A 22,089-nucleotide genomic window follows, 5' to 3' on the forward strand; every position below is an offset into this window, starting at 1 on the left:
CATCTGCCGCTCATGGCGTCCCTCATTAAAGGCTTTTACCCACCATACCGCTGTCCTGTAAGGCTATGCAGTTTCCCTGCAAGCCTCTTGAAGTCCTTGAGGACACTGTCGTGCTGTACGACCTCTGGCAAAATCAAGCCTGATAGAATTCCATTGTTCCTGTTTCAAAAACGTTGTGACAACACTGACTTAGGTTGCCAGCTAACAAGAGGCTGTGTTCATTACGCCAGTTTCCATGCATGTGATGTGAGGTACATTATGTATACAAGTAACGTGTGCTGTCAGTGACATTATATAATTCCATTGCAGGCGTCTCATCTGCAGTGTTGTCACTCTTATCTCCCGTACTTCAGTTTGCCTTCATTTTCTGGAGTTAATTAAATATCATTTCTGTTTTCATCCTTCTGTGGCCTACTTAATCTTCATATGACCAGTCCATTGAAAATATTTTATGGGTATATCTGGAGAATCGCCTGTTTCAAGCATGTTTCTTCTCGTGGAGTTAATATACTGTAGATTATTGTTTAAAGCTTTGTTGTTGTGAACAATTGGGGTTGCCTTTCCGGTATAAAATGTTACATTAAAGTCAATATAATTGTACATGTGTTTGTGGCATATCCATAGATGCAGCCGATCCTGAAGATGTTCATCTGTGAAGAATTGAACCTTGAGATTTTCCAGGGAAGTGTTACCCATGTGCTTTAGAGCCTTGATTTGTTTGCAGCACTTGCTACACAGGACAATGGGAGATTCCTCTCTTTTTCTGGTAGTAGGTTTCAAAATATGCAATGTTAGTTATGATCCTTCAACTTTCATTAGTAGATTGATGAATTAATTTGAATATTGCTCTGTTGATGAAATAATCAATGACATTTAACTAAATGAATCCTTTCACCTTTGCTAGAACTATGGAAGGTTCACTTGTGAGGAAGCAAAATGTCAGGTTTCTCTCTTTCAAAAAACCTGAGAGGTAACATTAATCTAACATTGCATACAAAGTCAAATGTAGACTACTTCAGCTGAATGATAATTTAAAAAAGTTTAGGCTGTTCTGGTCATGTCTGGGAAACATACTAGGTAGTTTTAATCTCTCTGAAGAGAGTCCTTTTAAGACTAAACCGAAACCTGTGGCTCTACAGCTCTGATGAGCATTACCCTGTCATGCGACCCCTGCTCATTCTGATGGCCTGCAGTTTATAAGTCATTGTGTGGTGAAGAAAACAAATTTTCTTGGCCATTAGTCTTGGCTTTTTAGACTATGGACTCTACATCTCTATCAATTGACAACTTCCTTGCTCTTATACAGCCTGACTGGACCAGCAACTAGCCGTCAGAGTCTGATAATAATCTCGAACTTGTCTGAGAATCAATTCTGGGGCTTCAGGGAAAGCGGTGTACTTGCTATCCGAAGAAAACACGGCCAGCATTGTCCTTTATAATCTGAATGTGAATGTTATAAATCTATATTAATAAAGCCTTCACAGATTGTCTAGAGTCAATGAAAAGTCCAACAACTGACTATTTGTTTTACGAACTTGAACATGGTAGGCAAGAGATTGACCTTTCTGAGGTTAAGATCCAATGTATGTCTATCTAACAATCAGAGTCATCTGTGGGAACACAACAAACAAACAAGTGATCAGTCATTTAAGAACACATAACACGAAGACAGGAAGTTGTAGGGAGAGAAGAAAAAAATTGCAGAGGTTATTGTTGTCCTTCAAGTTTTTCTTCTTCCTTTGCTCCCTCTTCCAGTGCTGTCCTCTTTATCTTGTTATAAGTTCCTTTTCATGTTCATGTTGTTCATATAATTTTGACTTGACACTTGTTTGCTTGTTTCCTCTTTACATTGCGAGTATAAATTGATATTTTTATTGTGCAACTATGCAGTTTATTTTGTCAGCTGTCGTGTCTTTTTTATAAACTTTTACTTTTGTTATCTGTTTACTCTACATTTCTTACTTTGTTTTACTTATTTGTTCCTTACAGCCGTCCAGCGATGTTAAGAATGAAATAAGTGTAGATGAACATCCAGTACGTCAGTTGGTCGCTTGCTTCAAAGAAGAAGACAAGTAAGTACAGTTTTGCTTAATTAGATTTTATACCCCTAACCCTCGACAATATGATTATTTGCTATTTATATGTTGAGTAGCTCCCTCTGCAGACAAGAGGTCGAGTGAAGTCCTCGATATCCCAATATCTAGGGTTCAAGGCGAGCACAGGTCCATCCAGATCATTCTCAAATTCTGTCTTCTGTACCTCACTCATTGTCCAAACTTATTGGTTTGATTGTGGCTCGTGAGAAAATTCCACAAAATTGAAATAAGTCAGCCTGTAGTATCTAGTGATCAGCAGGCTGCCTAGTAGGCACCAATCGGTGTCTGAGCCAGTACAATGATTATTAATATTACCATCCCAGTTCTTTTCTCTATATTGTAATAGGTGTTTTTAGGGTGTCTGGTTGAACATGACTTTGCTGTTGGCCATTCTTACAACATGACCAGTCCAGGGAATCAACCTGCTGTGTATTAGGCACTTGATTCTGTCTCTTTTCATTCCTGTGTACATCTTTATGATTCTTCTTTTGAAACCCCTATTTCTTTCATTAGTGACACTTCAAAAATACCTTCTTACTGTGATATCGATATTTTTACTGTCATCTTCACTGGCTTGTTAAGTTTCAAAGCCATTAAAGATAATGGCTCGTATGATGGCATAGTAGATTTTTATCGTAGCATTATTAGGTACATAATTTTTAATGTTCTTTCCGGTGGAAGAATAACATCAAAAACCTGCCTGCGCTGAGCTCGATAGCTGCAGTCGCTTAAGTTTGGCCAGTATCAAGTAATCGGGAGGTAGTGAATTGGAGCCCCACTGTCGGTAGCCCTGAAGGTGTTTCTTCTTGGTTTCCTATTTTCACGCCAGGAAGATGCTGGGGCTGTACCTTAATTAAGGCCACGGCTGCTTCCCTCCCATTCCCAGGCCTTTCCTATCCCATCGTCTCCAAAAGACCTATCTGTGTCAGGGTGACGTAAAGGAAATACCAAAAAAAACCTGCCTGGAATCTTTCTTATATTTCAAGGCCTGATTATTTGCATCTGGATGACCATGTTCTGATGTACTCAATTTGCTTTCCATACTCAGAATTTCTTCTGACCTTTGAAAATTGGATCTTGGGATCCAGTGGCTAAAAATCCAGCAATGATCCACAATGACTGGTGTGTTATATTCCATCTGTATTTTGGTTATACTTCTTCCCCTCTATCACCTCATTATAAACATTGCTCCATGCAGGTTGGAGATATTTAAGTGTCTAAATGTCAAGTCTTTATTGCTCTCCAACATTTAACTTGGTCTCCTATTGTTCTTTCAAAATCTTTGTTCTTACATCTGACAGTGTAAGTAGTAGCTGATTTCTGCACAATCACAGGCAATGTATGGTAGAAATGCAAAACACCACTCACTCACTCATCACAATATTCCAAGAACTTCTTCTTCTTCTTCTTCTCCTTCTGAATTTGGCCAACTGTAGACCGCATAGAACTTAAGGCTTGTTGGCCTTTCTTTTCTTCTCTTCTCTTCCCAGAACCTTTTCATTCTCTCGCTTCGTATTTTTCTCTCCTACTCAGAGATTATCCGGTTGGGCTTCTTTTTAGGTGGTTTGTCCTCAAAAAATTTGATTTTGTTGATTATGTTTCTAAACTCTTTCCTTTTATTGATCACCTCTAGTGTAATTCCAACTTCTTCTGCATCTCTTTTGACCTCTTCTACCCACTTAGTGGTGGCCTTCAATCCTACAATGTACTTAAAGATCTTTTTGGTCAGTCTGCTTTCATCCATTCTAACTAGATGTCCGTAAAAGTTCAACCTTCGCTTCCTCATTGTGTCTGAGATCTTTTCCGTGTGTTTATAAAGATCCTTGTTTTTCCTTTTTTTCCAGGTTCCATCAGTAGTTTTCTGGGGTCCCAGAATCTTCCTTAGGATCTTCCTTTCTTTCTTTTCCAGTTCTTGTAGCTCCCCTTTTTTATTCAAAATACGACACTCTGAGGCATACAATCCTTCTGGTTTGATTACTGAATGATAGTGTCGGATTTTGGCCATGTAGGATATTGCCCGTTTGTTGTACATACTCTGGGTAAGTTTGTAGGCCAATTCTAATTTTCTGATTCTTCCTTTGATAGCCTCTTTGTCTAGTTTATTGGGTTGGATCCATTCTCCCAGGTATCTGAATTTCTCTGCCCTTTTAATTTTCCCATGCTTTATCTCCATGTACTTCTCATTTCGGTGCCCATACTCCATATACTCCGTCTTTCCATAAGAAACTTTAAGACTTGCTTTTCCGGCGATTTCGTGCAGTTTCTCTATCATCTTTATAGCGTCTTCTCGAATTTTAGCTAAGACGGCGAGGTCATCGGCAGAAGCTAGACATTTAATTTCCAAGTTCTGGCCTTCTCTTCCAAGGTGTATTCCTCTTATCCCTTCCGATTTCAGAGCTTCTTCCCAAGTTTTCATTATTTTCTCCAAAACTAGGTTGAAGAGGATCGGGGACAGTCCATCTCCTTGTCTGACCCCTGTCTTGATTTTGAACGGGTCAGATATATCTCCGAGGAACTTGACTTTCGAGATGGTATCCGTCAGGGTTTGTTTAATGAGTTCTCTAGTTTTCTTGTCAATTCCAAACTCCTCTAGGACTTTAAATAAGGTTTGTCTGTCTATTGAGTCATATGCTTTTGTGAAATCAATAAAGATGACTACGGTGTTCTGACTCCTTATTGCTCTCGTTCGCAGTATACTTTTGAGGTTGGAAATTTGTTCTGCGCACGACCTTCCTTTTTGGAAACCAGCTTGGTATTCTCCAATGAGGTGGTCAGTCTGTTCCTGAACTCTGTTTAGTAGAACTTTAGAGAATATCTTATAAGCAATTGACAGTAAAGAGATCCCTCTGTAGTTGTTCGGGTCTGTTCGTTTACCTTTCTTGTGAAGCGGTTGTATAAGCGCACATTTCCAGTCTGCAGGGATCTTCCCAGTTTTTGCATATAACTTCTATACAGCGATGAATTGCTTCCGCTGTGACTTCTCCTCCAATCTTCCACATTTCTGCCACTACGCCATCTTCACCTGGCGCTTTGTTATCTTTTAGCTCTTTGATTACCTGTTTGATTTCGTCTAGATTTGGAGGTTTAGAATCTGGGTTCTCATGGATTGGTTGCTGGGTCTCTAGTCTGTCCAGAGGTTCTTCACAGTTTAGCAGCTCTTTGAAATAGTCTGCTAGGAGTTGGCAGTTTTCTTTGTTATTGGTAGCAATGCTGCCGTCTGTTCGCTGGAAGCAGAGACTTGGTGGTTGATAACCTTGTAGTTCCTCTTTGAATATTCTGAAAAAATTTCTGGTGTTGTTCTTTCTAAATTCTTCTTCTGCCTTTTCCACCCTATCTCTGTCATATTTTCTCTTTCACCTCGTATGATTTTGGCTGATTCCTTCCTTTGATTCCTGAACTCTTCCCACTTTTCCTCTGTCTTGTTGGAATTCCAACTCTTCCAGGATTTTAATCTTTTTGCAAGTGCTTCATCACATTTTTCAGTCCACCACCTGTGCTTACGTTTTCGTGGAGGGTTCCCCAAACCTTCAGATGCTTTGATCAAGGATACTTTCATTTCTTCCCAGTTATTCATGTCCAGGTTTGACAGATTCTTGATGTACTTTTCTTTGTTCTGCTTTAGTATTTCTGTATTGATGCTGGGTTTCTTGTTAGCTTTTGGCTTGATTCTGTTCGGTAGGAATCTTGTTTTGATTTCCGAGACGTAATGGTCTGAATCAATGTTGGCACTTTTTCTTACTTTTACATTAAGAATTTCTTTTCGATTTCTGGCTGTTATTGCCACAGGGTCTATCTGAAATTCCCCCAGCATTGCATTAGGGGAAACCCATGTTTTCTTCTTCTTTGGGAGTGCTTTGAAGTATGTAGACATTAATTTGAGGCTGAATTGTCTACAGAAGGCAATGAGTCTTTCACCATTCCTATTTGTTCGTTTATGTGCCGGGTAGTCTCATTTGTTCGTTTATGTGCCGGGTAGTCTCCTACAATTTTTCTGTACTTTTTTTCCCTGCCCACCTGTGCATTGAAGTCACCAAGCAAGATCTTTGTGTGATGTGGAGGGATTTTTGAAGTTGCATCTTCGAGCATTTCCCAGAAATCATCCACCTTTTCTGGGTTTTTCTTATTATCTTCATTTATTGGTGCGTGCGCATTGATAATCGTATACACCTTATTTCCCGACTCGAAAGAGAGGAGTGAGATCCTCTCTGATAGTGAAGCGAAATCAATTACGGATTCAATTATGTTCTTTTTGACTACAAAGGCTGTTCCAAGAATCGTTACGTTGGAGTTGTTCTTTATAGCAGGTTTTCCTTTGTAGATTCTGTAACTTTCTGAATCCATTGGGTTTTCATCAAGGTATCTGGTTTCTTGTAATGCCATTATGCAAATGTTCCGTTCTTCCATAACTTTGATTAGCTGCTTCAGTTTTCCCATTTTTAGGAGGGTATTGATATTCAACGTTCCAAGCAGGTGTTTTTGCTTGGGTCATACCTTCTGTGATGAGGTTCTGGGAAGCTCCGAGTCTTCCCCACATGATGTTTCAGGCTCTCCAGAATCCGACGGCCTGATTGCATTGCTCATGGCGATGGGGGATTTCCATTTCCGGCTGCCCCCTGGAGTAATCTTTACTGAAAGTGTTTCCATCATGCCTTAAGTTAAAAATAATTGAGAGGATGGGTACAGCCCATACCTCAGTGTTAAAACTGAAGTTGTAAGCCCCAGAGTTTATTTTAGGCCGCCCCTAACCTGGAGAACAGACGCCTTTTGCAGCCGCCCCTAACCTGGAGAACAGACGCTGTATGTGTTTCAAAGATAGTTCTTCCACCTTCTTCGCCGTTGGGAATTATATTCCTCATCCGCCGTTGAAGCTGTTGACCTTCTTCTGGATTTATATTGTACTCGTTTTAATCCCCTGAGTACAGGGTTGCCCCTTCTGCCCTCTCCGCCATACCGAAGTCCACCTTCTCTGCCGCAGACGCCATTGAGGTCTTCACCCATAACCCTGGGTTGGGCCCTCCATATTTATGACCCCTGGAGAGAGGGTGTCCCAGTATTATCAACCCCCAGGAATTGGTCATGAGTAACAGGTAAGCAATCTATTTGAGAAATGCATCCTGGTATGATTAAATCAAGTGAGTAAACAAAAGCAAAAGTGGGGTTGATTCAGAGCAAGAGGTTGGCCTCGGCATCTTCAGTGTTCATTCAGGTGGAAAGTATATTCTGGGATAGGAATGTTGGCAACACTGCCCCTTATCTGGCTGTGTAGGATGAAAGTGATGGATTCAAATTTTGCAAGAATATTATTCTTGAATATTTAAATCTGCATCTCATCACAACAAAATAACCAGAAAATAGTTCAAAATGGTGGCAATCAGCTCTGTAGTGATACGAGTTCTCCTAGTTTGTGTCGTGTTTTTAATGGTATGAAGTGTAATAACATCTGCAAACGTAGTCTCAAAGTTCTCCTTGACAAACAGAGAATTGTATACAGATTTAGAAATTAATAAGCTCTTATTAGTAGTATTTAAAATGAGAGATTAATTCTTGGGTATGGTGAAGACGTGAAGGTCTACAGTCCACCTTAGAAATGGGTATCGGACGTCTGGAGGGTTGGAGGGTTTCCGGACGGAACAAAGTTGCCAAACTGTCCGTATCATTTCCCCACCTTGTGATGTGTTCAGTTGCTCTTAGTGGAGATGGGGAATTAAACCCAGGACCAAACTCAGAAGTCTCATTCAAATGCCTGTGTAACATGTGTAATTCTAAACATCATGTGATTCAGCTATTTGTGACATGTACATTTTTTTACTCACCAGTCCAGAGAACATGAGGAATGATTAATACATCTCTACTGTAGAGAGTTAACTCAGAGGTGCAGACATGGTCATGTTAGAAGTGTAGTTCTGCTCAATCTCAGAATCATTTTTAATACGACATCAATCAGTGTAAGTAATGTTGTTAGCAACTCAGAATATTGGACTGCACGTAACAGGACAGTTACTGTGTTTTACAGCCTGAAATATGTGAAGTGTAGACAGGCTGTTCTGGCCACTCTTGCTGCTTTAGACTCACCAATTGTGTGCGTTAGTGAATCCTGGCTGAATTCTTCAATCTATGGTATAGAAGTGGTACCTCAATCATACACAGTATTTAGGAAACCTCAGGGGGAGGATCACTTATTGTCATGAAATCCGAGTTCATCCGTGTTTACTTTGAGCTACTGGAAACAAATGCAGAATTTCTTTTGGTGGAATTCATGTGCGCTCGAAGCAAGTTCATTTTGGGTTCCATGTACCGAGCTCCAAACTCCACCGGTGACATCAATGAGGAATTACTACTGTCTCTAAGCCATGTATAAAATGTACAAGATTAATTCAAACGTATCTAGAAGGCTAGTGATTTTATCTTGGAAATGTTCTGGCAGCAGTCCATTAGCAGCAAATGTCATTGTAGAATTCTACAATGTGTTCCTTGAGTAATTAATTACTGAACCAAACTCTTGTCCTTACTAACCCTCCATCCTCAGTACTGAAAACAGCAATAATCCCCTGTTCCTGCGAACACCTAGCAGTTACAGCTACCACAAAATAAAAGAAACCACCAGTAAAGAAATGTAATAGAGTAGTCTATTACTACAGAAAAGCTGGCTGGGAACTGCTATCATAACTTCTAAGAAGCCTTCTACCCATCATTACCAAGAAAAACTCTCCATAGATCACAAAATAAAGACACGAAATTGTACGCAAAAGAAATATGCTTTACAGGAAATGGAAACAGGATACAAGCAATCTTACGTGGGACAAATATAAATGTGTGATGTCTACCACCAAGAAACTCATCCTTGAAGCATACGAAAACTGCACAGAAAAAGATAAATAACAACAGCAAAGACAAGTGTTAATAACTTAATAGTAAACACGGGAAATCGACACAAATTGCATTCTACTCTAATGACAATTGTCGCCTCCCCGGAGGCCATTGCCTCAACGTTCAGTTAGAAATTTAATGTTGGCTATAATGAGCCAGGGAAAAGTACAAATATGTACCCAAACACAGCTAAACCTTTACCACACCCACCCCCCCCTCCATCCTTTACTTCACAGAGATCGAGGTAATTAACAGCCTTCAAAATGCTGCTTCCGAACTTGACAACATACCTCCAGTTATCGTTTATACAATGTGCAGAAGCATTAGCTCCCTCGGAGCGGATGTTGGAACAAAATTTTGGCTACACATTGTACTAATAAGACTAGGGACATGGTGTAAGGCTTACTACATATGCTTTACTCATACAGGGGAAAGATTGGAGGGTGATCTTTGGGACTCGGTGCTGGACTTGGAATAAGATGTTGGCTGCACATTTTGCTAGTGGGACTAGGTAAATGGTGTAACGTTTAATACTGATAGGGGTGTAATGGTTGGCAACCTGAGGGAATCGAAGTTGACCTTGTAGTTCTGTTCAAGGTAGTGATTATACATAGTTTATATGGGACTAGGGATATGGTGTAAGGCCTAACAAATTTGTATTGCTTATATGGACGTATTGGAGATTGATTTCAGAGCTGAGCGACCATGGGGTCACTCACTTGTTGATTTTAACTTTTTGAGCTCATAGGTTTGTACTTTAGAGACTTCCATTTTCTACCGTAATGTTTACATCACTTAGAGATTAAAGCTTTGGCTTCAGCATTTGAAAAATGTGTTGAAAGATAGCTATGAAGTCTGTGTAGACTAACTGAGGAGGTGAGCACTCCACTGTCATCAGCGCAAAGGGCTGATCTAAGGATCACTGGACAGAGGTAAGTAAAGTAAACTCGTGATGTTGAAACATTGCAGACTGACTTAGGCTGAGTAGTTCAGGTGACAGAGCACTAGCTTTTTGAGTCTTGAAATACTGCATCGCCTAAGAATGATAGTCAGAAGTGAACTTAGGATCATATTTATTTATTAATTAAATGTGCCACCAACAGAGACACACTCCAGTTATAGGTGTCTTTTACAAATTATTTGACACAAATCACACACAGAAATACCAAAAAGAAGAAAATATGAAAATGCTATGTAAATGAGGTGATGAAATGGATGAAACAGTACCTCATATACAGAAGTCTGTTGCTACATTTAAAAAATAAATTGTAACCAAATCTTGTAAATATTATAGATATAAACAAATCACTTTAATTAGTACAATTATTTCAATATATTTACATATGTGTCATATTCATACACAAATTCAAGATCTATATTATATTTATTATTTAAGTTATTGTATGTTTCACACATATTGATAAACGGTGAGTTCTTAAAAAATACATTTTTGTAGACTGGAGTTATGTTCAATTGCTGAAATCTTAAATTTCCTTTTCTAACATTAAAGCATATCACGTGAAGCAGACTATTATAGTCAATTAATGCATTAACAACCTCATAGAGATACATTTATTGAGCTATTACACGTCCAATGGCTAGCGATACATATTTAAATTCATTCAACAAAAATTCAATGAAACATAATTTCTAAAAGGTAATATCTTATATTTTTATAATGAATATTCTTAAAAAGCAGTTCTGCACTCCTTTAATTTGATTTAGATAATATTTAGAACATCGGGACCAAATTGTACATGAATACTCAAGGTTTGATCGGACAATACTATCGAGCAATAAGGTGAGTGCATACGTGTTAGTGAAATTAGTGACATGAAAATGGCAACAAGTGGTGGCATGTCTGCTTATGTATTGGAATGTTATCTCCCATTATCATCCATTGTTTGGAACGCTCGTCTATTTGTGCAGTCTACAATGCAAGTTTATTTTAAAACTGTCATCTGCGATTATTACGTATTCGCTCAATATGTGGATCAATAAGTTGCGTGCACGTGCATCACTCACTTCTGCTCTGTGCGCACAGGTTGCTTGCGAGTGGAGAACACGACTTCTCTGGCGGCAGTAATACAAGATGGCTGTGCCAGTGTGTGTTCTTTGGAAGACATTTTGGTGTAGTTGGAGAGCTAGACACTCTGGGCTAGGAGGTGGAAAATTAAGGACATGCCTTTAATTTAGATTCATTGTGGCTCCAACCTGTATTTAAATTACTATACTAGAAATGTTGTGTGAGTGTTGACCGTTACCGGCATGCCTGGCTTATAAATGTGGCGTAAGTTGTGAAACTGGATATTCTACCACAAGGATGTAGGGAAGGACAAACAATTGAGGTGATCTGAACAATTCTCCCTGCAATTACACTTATTGTCATTGCCCTTCCATCTCTTCGACTTCTCTATCTACTTGATGAATCAATAGACCCCCTTATTACAGTAAAAACTGTGGGTCATCAATAAAGTATGAAGGCCCTGATATGTTCCCTCTCGTGTAATATCACGTCATCATTGAATTATAGTCAGAGTAATTAAAGTTAAACCTAGAAATAAAAGGGAATTGTCGTATTGGTGGAATCATTTAATTATTCCTATGGTAGTTGTTATAGCTCCCCTAAGTACTGCACAATCTTAACATATTTGGGAGCTCTTCTAAAGCCGTGGGTTATTTGCAGTAAAGGACTTTATCGTGTATCTGGCCTACATATTAATGGACCTTTTCAGCAACCGTTTGCTTACGTAATTGAACTGTGTTCACTTCTGCAGGTGAAATTTTCTTAAAGGGGACCAATTCATCATGAAGATTAATTTTTTAATATATGTAACTACTTCTAAACGTTTTGTGGCCTAGAATTTCAAGATCTAATTGTAATTAAATTGTGAGGTAATTTGGAATCGCTAGATAAGGGCCTATGAGGTTGTTTATTGTTATATTTGTTTAAAATTTATTAACTTATCGTTTGTGCTGAATTTTCATCACATTCTTTGGGATTATTATTATTATTATTATTATTATTAAATGTTGGTCTGTGTATTCCTTCCTAATTTTCTTCGTTAATTGAATTTGTTTTCTAACCGTGCTGTTATTTTGAGTGTTGCCCGTAGTTTTGTTATGGGATCGTTATTTGCGTTTTTTGGGATCTAAATTATATGTTACCTCATGCACGCATCCGGCCCTGTCCAATGTCTCCTTTATTTAAAATTGCCAAAGCCTTTGGCGAACCGTTTAATGAAATGCAAACGTAATTTCTTACGGTCATCTGTGATGATGATAATAATAATAATAATAATAATAATAATAATAATAATAATAATAATAATGAACCAGTATGGTCAACGACATAGGATGGAGGAGGCCAGAGGGAAATCACTCCATTAAAGATCCACTGGATATCCCTTGTTATGCAGCAGTGATGGTGGGCTTTGGAACTAAATGTAATTCCGGAGGTAAAATTGTCCCCAATTCGGATCTCCGGCTGGGGTCAGGGACAAAGTGTGGAAGAAACACAAGAAATATTATTTTAGGAACTTGGAATGTATGATCTCTCAACATTTGTGGTAAAGTAGAAAACTTAAAAAAGGAGATGGCTAAACACGACATAGACATATTAGGAGTGAGTGAAATAAAGTGGCCTGGGAAGGGGGACTTTAGAATTATATACTCTGGAGCAAAAGGAAGCCATGCAGGTGTAGGAATAGTATTATGTAAAAACGTAGGTGTACGAGTTCAGAGCTATGTACAATGCAGTGATAGAACAATTATGGTGAGAATAGCAAATGAACCAGTTGACATGATAATAATACAGGTGTATATGCCAACAACGAATTGTTCAGATGAAGAAGTAGACCAGGTATATGATCAGTTAGAGGAGTTGATGGATACCATTAAGGATAACGAGAACCTCATTTTTCTTGGAGACTGGAACGCTTCTGTTGGTGAAAGAGAAGACGGGAAGACTGTAGGTCAGTATGGTCTTAGAGTAAGAAATGACAGAGGACAACAACTAATAGACTTCTGTAGAGCAAAAGGACTAATAATTACAAACACCTTGTTCAAACAGCCCAAGAGAAGAAGGTACACCTGGACTGCACCTGGAGATAAAGTGAGATATCAAATAGATTATATTATGGTAAGGGAAAGATACCGTAACCAAGTCAAACAATGCAAAAGTTATCCAGGGGCTGATGTAGCGAGTGACCACAACCTAGTATTGTTAATATCTGATTTAAGACTAAGAAAGAAGAGGAAGAATGTGGAAAAATATTGCATATATAATGTCAGGAAACTAAAAGAAGACAAATCAAGGAAAACTATCAAACACTGGTAAAACAGAACGTCGCAGAAATACCCAATGGTACAATAAATGAGAAATGGATGGGCCTTAAACACTCTATCATAGAAGCTGCAAATCAGGTAATAGGGAAAATGACGAAACAAGCACGAGAACCATGGGTTACAGATTGTGTGCTTGAACTTATAGAGGAAATTTAAAAACTCAAAGTGTGAAGAAGGAATCAGAAACTATAGAAGACTCCGAAACCTAGTCAACAGAGAGGCAAAGAAGGCTAAGGAAGATTATATAATGAGGCAATGCAGAGAAATAGAAGAAATAATGGAGAAAGGAAACGTGGAAACTGCTTATGAATTGATTAAGAAACAATTCAGAACAGTCACTGGCCGTAGTAACAGCATGTTAAGTGAAAATGGGAAACTGTTGTCTGAGAGTGGGAGAAAGATGGAAGCGATATATAGAAACATTATATGAAGATCCTCCTGACATAAATGACCTTGAAAATGAAGACAACATTACATCAACTGGGACCCTCTTTAACAAAAGAAGAATACTTTAAAGCTCTGAAGGAATTGAAACCTAATAAAGCGCCAGGATGCGATGAACTAACTGGAGAAATGATACAGAGACTGGATGGTGAAACACACGGCTATATTTTTAAACTGATCACGGAAATATATGAAACCGGAGAAATTCCAGAAGATTTTAAAAAGTCTCTCATCCCTATACCAAAGAAACGTGGACCTCTAAAATGTGAAGAACATAGCACCTTGAGTCTATTGTCGCACATGTCAAAAATATTGACAAGAATAATATATAACCGAATAAACAATAAAATTAACCACATTTGGCTGAAGATCAATTTGGATTCAGACGAAATAGAGGCACACGAGAAGCTATTCTAACGTTACGACAGGTTGCATACAAAATGCTAGACGTAAGAAAACCTTTGTTTATTGCATTCGTCGATTTAGAAAAAGCTTTTGATAATGTGAACTGTAATATGTTAATGAAGATTATGACTAGTGTTGGTCTAGATTTTAGAGATGGACGAATAGTATATGAACTCTATAACAACCAAAGAGGCATCATAAACATACATGGTGAAGTATGGGAGGCTTATATAAAGAAAGGAGTAGGACAGGGATGTAATTTGTCACCAGTGTTGTACAACCTGTATATTGAGAAAGGCATTGAGGAATGTAAAGAGGAAATGGAAGGGATAAAGATAAATGGAGTAGAAATCAAAATGATAAGATTTGCTGATGACATAGCTGCCATAGAGGAGAACGAAGAGAAACTACAAAGTGCATTAATAAATATGAATAAGATATTGAGAGATAAATATAACATGAAAATTAATACAAAAAAGACCGAAATTATGGTATGCAACCGCCAACATATTCCAGTCGACATCAGAATTAGTGATATACCACTAAGACAAGTAAATGTCTTTACCTATTTAGGAAGTAAAATCATCCAGATGGCGAAAGTTCAGTCGACATAAAGAGCAGAATTGCCCACGCAAAGATTGCTTATTACAAGGAAAGGATACTCCTTACATCAAGGAATTTAAATGTGGAGACTAAGAAGACATTTATTAAGTGCTATGTCTGGAGTGTGGCCTTGTATGGCTCAGAAACATGGACTATTAGTGCATGTGATAAGAAACGTCTGGAAGCATTTGAGATGTGGTGCTGGAGGAGGATGGAAAAGATCTCATGGACAGCAAAACTTACAAATGAAGAAGTTCTTCGACGAATAGATAAAAATGATTCTTTTTAGCAACAATAAGAAAGAAAAGAGACCAATTAATTGGCCATCTCTATAGGCACAATGATATCATAGTTAATGTCATGGAAGGAATGATTCAAGGTAAAAGAGGAAGAGGAAGACCTAGACTGCAATATGCAAGACAGATCAGAGATGACGTAGGAGCAGGCTCATATGTGGAAATGAAGAGATTAGCGGATTACAGAGAAGAGTGGAGAAGACGAATTGCTGCCAACCAATCTTAGGATTGAGAATTAAGAGAGATTAAGAGAGAGTATGTCATATTGTGGGAATCTAAGCGGCTAATAGTAGATATCATGCAGATGAAATCTAGGCATGGACGCTGCATTTATTGAGATAATGTCATTGTAAATGAGCCTCGATTTTATTTATTGCTCAGATATATCTTATTTGAAGGGAATCGTGAAGTGATTATATGTGGATGAATTAGTCATCTACGATCGTATTTTCATATTAGGCGTGATCTTCGTGAGCGTGATGGTAATATTATCGCGTTGGTATTGAATTAATAGATGTATCAGGATGAATAGTCTTCGTGACATGATGTGCCTGAGTATTTTGAGCATGACATGCGTGTATGATGATAGAGGTTTTGTAGCAGGATCGTCCAATAATATGAATGATTAATGTTGTGAGGTTTGATGAAGAATGATTCATTGGGGTTACGCATTTAAAGGAATGATGCAATTGTAGAAAGTCCCGGTGATATATTGTTTGAAGTAAAGATTGGTTTCGTCATGCAAATGATTTTACCGGTTGTAATGGGTAATGATTACGTAGGCATGAGTACGATGTTTGTGATAATGTTTCCGAGGAGTACTGAAATGGCTTGTATGATGATCTTCAAAGATGCCTTAATTTCAGATTAATATAGGTGATTGCACACAAATATGAAAGGATGAGATAGGATCTTTGCTATTTAATGACACCATGCAGATGTGAGCCATGTCACGGATGAAATGTGTAGACATTATTTGTAGGTAGTGTGTAGATTCGTCTTCCTGCTAGCTGATATTCTTCCAATAGATTATAAATTTGGTGCTTAGAGTTGAAAGTAGATTTTCAGGTTTCTTTCACAGAGAATCCCAGAGGCTGCAGAGTCATCGCAGATCTTGAATCATTGTTATTGGTGATGATAGTATTTCAGGGATTTGTTGTTTAGGTGCAGCTGCTGCCGGATTTCAGAGGAGGCTGATTTCATTTTTATTATGCAACCTTAGTGTTAGGAAGAATCATAACGTTGTCCTATGTTTCAATGATTACTTGTTGATATGAGCAATAGAAGTGCGAACAGGTTATTGGTGCGTTCAAGTTGCTTAACTAGATTTTAATTAATCAGATGATGATTTTAAGATAATAACGGGATGTTGATACATATTTTGAGGTCAGTGAATATGAGTGCCAAGAGAATAAGATTTCGTTAATTTTATTTATTGACCAGAAGATAGATGAAGTAAATGATGGACTTACGTTTTGAATTAAGCCTTCAGCAACGTGAATGTTGGTTTTCTTTTTGATTTGTTGTAATTTAAAGATTAATAATGCAGCCAACATGTTGTTATGATCATAACCAAAAAAGTTTAGGGATTTGGAATAGTTCGAATAATTTGACTTTCAATTACTACTAAACATCCATTTGTGTTGCTTGTCCAATTAATTTTTTTATGATTTATATTCGGAATTTGATAGTTATTAAACGTAACATTAATAGGATAAGTTTATATCATAATGGTTTAGATTAAGTAACTAGTTCACATGCATCTCTATACGTCAGTCAGATCTTAAAGGAATAAATGATGCGATACTGTGACCAGGCTCGATGATCTTTCAGGTCCCTTGAGTGGAATCTCTTGCATCTTCGCCGAGGCATAATATTTTCAACTTGAACCCAGATGTAGAGATGCGTGAAAGGTCACAGAAGTTAAAGTAGATTATTTGGCGACCAACGCGAAGGCTCGAGTGCAAAGTATAAATAGCGGCTTGAGTACAGAGGATAAACATACATGAAGGACAAATATCACTCATGAAATGACTGTATAAAGAAAGAAATCAGAGATAATATTCACCGTTGGAATAGGCACTAAAATTTCTGACATCTAACGTTGAGGCATTGACATATTTACTTATGAAGGAAGCTTAGAATATTTATTTAAGTTTGATAAGATGTTGGAAGTATACGTCCGTTAGTTGATATTAGGATTTAATTGAGTTTGTATGAGGTGATGGAAGGATATTCCGTAAACTCAGACTTTTGTTGGTGAGAAATAGGTAAATTTATTAACTCGGAAATGATACGAAGGGATTTGTTCGTTGGCACTTGTCATTTGGTCATTCATCTCAGCATAATCCAGATCCGGAGGGACCCATACGTTCAGGTTATTGAATTGTATAGCTTGTTGAACAGGTCATGCTAGATAGTTACAGGAGGTACCGTGTGCGGATACAATTTAGGTATAGGTTAGAGGTCGTTCAGACATTAGAAGTGAGTCATCGCAAGAGTAAGCAACGAGAAAGGGAAATAAAATGGCATCATTAGCGCAGGTTAAGTTGTTGCTAGAGGAACTAGCCGGAAAAATTACTAAAATGCAGGAATCACAAGAGAATACAGAAAAGACAATGCAGGAAATACGTGAGCCACAAGAAAACACGGAAAGGAGAACGCAAGGAATCTGTGAATCACAAGAAAATACAAAGGCAGAAGTCCGTGAATCACAAGAAAATACTAGGACAGAAATCCGTGAATCACAAGAAATTACTAGGACAGAAATCCGGGAATCATAAAAATGAATGCAAGAAATTACGAGGAATGAGATGCGTGAATTACAGGAAAGAATACAGGAAATTACGAGGAAGGAAATGAGAGAAATGCAAGAGATTACCAGAAAATAAATGAGGTAAGGAATTAAGACTGAAATGCAAGGAAACTTCTGCAAAATCACAGATATGTTGCCACAGGATCTGAGCGTAATGCAAGAAGAAGTCGTGTCGCTAGGATCTAGGATATCCGAAGTACAAGGGGATGTACAAAATTTAAAAGATGAAATGAATGCAGCGATGAATGAGAATAAAAGGAGCGTTCAAGAAAAAATTGAGGAATTGGAGGCCGAATTTAAATTGAACATTTATGAATCACGAGTTCAAGTCAATGAGGACCTTAATCAACTCAAAGAAGAGGTTGATGTGATGCAAGGAAAGATGAGAGAATCAGACATTAGTTGCGAGGAGAAATTCAAAAGAGTGACGGATGAAGTGAATAGTACCAACCAAAATATACAGAAGGAGATAACGCAGGCTAGAGAACAGATTAACGACAGATTTTATCTAGTAATTGAAGAGTGGGATGAAAATAAAGCCTCAAAGGGTCAGCAAATAAAAGGGCTGAAGGATGATTTAAATGCAATTCGAAAAGGTATGCATAACTTAAGAATTGAAAATGAAACGAGTAAAAATTTGATATCGTCTTTGGTCGACCGCCGATCATCAACTGGGAAGAACTGAAGAAAAACTGAAAAATGTAGCCAGTTAGAGATACCACAATTGAGCATCGATGTAAGTGAAAATGGAGTAGCTCATACGGGAAATACACATAATACGGACGCATGAAGGCGGGCCGAAGATGTTTAATGGAAACATAGGGTCCGGCATGACTCCTCGCGGATTTCTTAGCGAAATAGAGAAATATTTCCAAGAGGCTAAGATATCTCCAGAACGTCGAATGAAGAGAGTTGAAAGTTATTTAGAGAGAGCACCACTAATATGGTACAAAGCTTTTAGATATACAGTATTTTTGAGGATTACGCTGGTTTCAAACAAGCTTTCCTATATAAATTTTGAGGAGTTGACATACAGCAAGGAATTAGATTCGAGTTGTATTCTAAGAAGTATTCCCTGACAGGTCCGAGTAGATTCGCTGATTATTTTATAATGCAGGTTAAAAGAACTCTATTCGCCACCCACAGAAATGGAAATGGTTCGGACGATTGTTAAGCAATTTCCCCCAGACATACAGCGATTGCTCACTACAGCGAACGTTGTCCTCTTGGTGGTGGTGATGGTGTAGAATTTCCAGACACAGTGGAAGAAGCTTTTTTCGCAGGTAGTATATTTCTTCTGTTGAAGTTGTTATGTCGTAGCTAATAGTTGCTTTGCCATACTACTCAATATCATAGGATATAAACTTCATGGTTTTGATCCGTATTGAATTGTGATCACAATAATAATTAAACTTATGTTTTAATGGTCCACCTTTCCAATGCTTTATAGACTATATACATTCCATAACATAGGATTGAAAAGGTAGATCATTAAAACATAAGTTTAGTTATAATAGTGATACTACTCCATAGTCGAAACTCATGATGGACCGATTCTCTGTTAAGGACTATATCAATACCAGTTTGCCAAGTGAATACGAGTGTAGTTTTTGTTGTAGTTTTTTGGTTCACTTCCCTGTCTGAGAACTCAGAGATTCAGCATTTGTTCCTTAATGGTGGTGGTGAGGAAGGCATTTAGTTTAATCTGAATGGATGAAGTATACATTTTAACAGCAATTCATTTAGGTCTATTCAATAAAGGTGTAAGTTTGATTGTCTGTGAAGAAGTCCGAGAGATAAATCTAAGGTTTATTCAATTTTGTAACAGAAATAAGCACTGAGTACGGAGAAGTCATACAGTACTCTGTCCATAAGGAGGAGGTCAAGCGCTACTACGTCTTTGAGGAGGAGTTGTTTCACACTACATTGATGTTATGTTAACCAGCTTGGCATGAAAATGTGAAACCTCTTTAAAACAATCTTTTTAGCTGCGGATTTGAACTTACCATCCCTCGGGTGAATGTTCTAGGCTATAGGACCTAAAAACATGTAGCAAACTCGCTCTTTGGGGGAGGAAAGCACGAAAACTCCGGGATGCAAACAGGCTGATGCAGCATTGAGCGTTGGGAATCCAAGCTAAGTTGTATGTTTTATCCTAAAGTTTTTTTCTAATCCTACCCTGCATAGTGGAGCCATTAAAACGTTGTCAATCGGATCCACTGATTTTTTGATTCATGCTAATTTTTCATTATCATTTACTTTAGATTCATGTTCGTGAATACATGTTGAACTTTTAATTATCGTTTCCTTTTTTGTCCCTCGTATCATTAGGGTCTGGTTACCTAGGGCGTACATAGCCGGTTGTCCGACTCGTTGGCTAAATGGTCAGTGTACTGGCGTTCGGTTCAGAGGGTCCCACGTTCGACTCTCGGCCGGGTCGGGGGTTTTAATCTTAATTGGTCTATTCCAATGGGTCGGGGGCTGGGTGTCTGTGGCGTATTCAGCTTTAGAAATCATCTTAGGTAGGGCCCTCATCTTCACACATATGCAGGTCGCCGAATAGGCCGTCTACGGGAAAAAGACGCGCACCAGGCCTCTCCGGAGGCGATACACCATTATTACCTAACGGGTAGGCCACTTTAAACCAGAATTATGATCATCAACATCATCGATCTAGTCGGTGACCGTGTTTAGTCCCACTACGTGTGGAACACCATCGGTCTGCATTGCTTATGAGTAATACTCTAAAGTGGAGAAACACCATTGGTCTGTGTTACGTGTGAGTGGTGCCATTATATATGTCATGCCATGTGTCTATATTACCTGTGATTAGTACCACCATCAGAGGAATGCCATGAGCATGATACCGTGGTTCTGTTTTACCAGTAATTAATATTATTGCATTGTTCAGTGACATGGATTTTGGACCGTTTTGGACAACGAGCATTATCTCTGAAAATAAGGCATTGTAAATTGGATCCACTGATTCATGGGCATTTTGACATTATCATTTCTTTTAGATTTTATTTCACAATGCAAACAAGAGCATTTTTTTAAATTGTAGGTGTTGAAAACTTGATAATCATAGCAATTTTGATTGTAGAAAGTTCAAACAAACATTGATTATCACCGCAAGTTTATGAGAGAAAATAACCGTTGGTATCCATGTTTTTGCTTCTCATTTATCTATACAGTGTAAGCGACACAAGTGCCCCCGGTACAATGGACCGTACACTTTATTGGTTTGCAAAGAACAAATAATTCCCAATAATATTATGAATGTTAGAAGTTCTGCAATTGTGCCACCCACTCAAATGTTTAGTTAAGCACAGCTTGTGTAGCAGTGGAGAACAGTTCAGGAGAGGTTGTACTAGTTAAAGATTCTTTTGGACCGGGGGTGTCATTTATCTTTAGTGTCTTATAGTCTTGTCACGAAGCTTGGCATTTGTACTAAGATTTGTTGGCTACCTATAGTTGGTATAGGCAATACTGATGTATCGCCTGGATGGTCCAAATGCAACTTGTTTCGTTCTCTTACGTGTGAGACTATACATTGAATTCGAACTGTGCAGTTGTGAATACAACCACAAGCCAACTCCCTGCACAGCAAATTTATTGTTCCAGTTAGTATATTGCTCGTGATGTCATTTTAAATGTTAGTATATTTACGCAGCGTTCTGCTATGGATATCTTGCTAAGAGCTGAAGTCTACTATGATATATTGTCTTCTAATACATTGCATGAGAAATGTTATCTCACCTTGTTAGATGACCAGATTTGGTTGGGTTTGTCAGGCACTATCCCTGAGTTTTGTTACGAATAACACCAAGGTTCGGTGTGCCAAACTTATTAATCTTGATTCTCTTTACACAAAATTGCAAAGGTTTTGGAGGCTTGAAGAAATCCATCAGCCATTTCTTACTCCTAAAGAAAGGGCATGAGAAGAACATTTTCTTGAATAATGATCAAAAGATGATTCTGGCAGGTTTAATGGCAATTTTCCTCTTCGTCCTCAAGTGTCACCTGTAGCTCAGTCTAAGCATAATGCTGTTAAAATGCTCGAACACATTGAAAATAAGTTTGCTAGAGATCGAGATTTGAAACAGCTGTATATAATTTTCATGCTTGAATACACTGAAACACGACACAGGGAAAATGTACCCCTTGTGACTTCTAACTCATAAAGCTTTCATATGCCCCATCATTGTGTGCTCAA

The 22,089-nt window shown here is 38.2% G+C and overlaps 1 protein-coding gene across 1 annotated transcript in view; it reads left to right on the top strand.

Moving 5' to 3' along the window:
* LOC136881846 (oocyte zinc finger protein XlCOF6-like) overlaps positions 1 to 22,089 on the top strand; it is a 72,006-nt gene that overhangs the window by 46,430 nt on the left and 3,487 nt on the right. The window contains exon 3 of the mRNA XM_068229450.1: positions 1,990 to 2,072. Coding sequence (XP_068085551.1) covers positions 1,990 to 2,072 — 83 coding nt within the window. The remainder of the gene's footprint in view (positions 1 to 1,989; positions 2,073 to 22,089) is intronic.

The sequence above is a fragment of the Anabrus simplex genome, chromosome 10 (genome assembly GCF_040414725.1).
Source record: "Anabrus simplex isolate iqAnaSimp1 chromosome 10, ASM4041472v1, whole genome shotgun sequence".
Taxonomy (NCBI): Eukaryota; Metazoa; Arthropoda; class Insecta; order Orthoptera; family Tettigoniidae; genus Anabrus; species Anabrus simplex.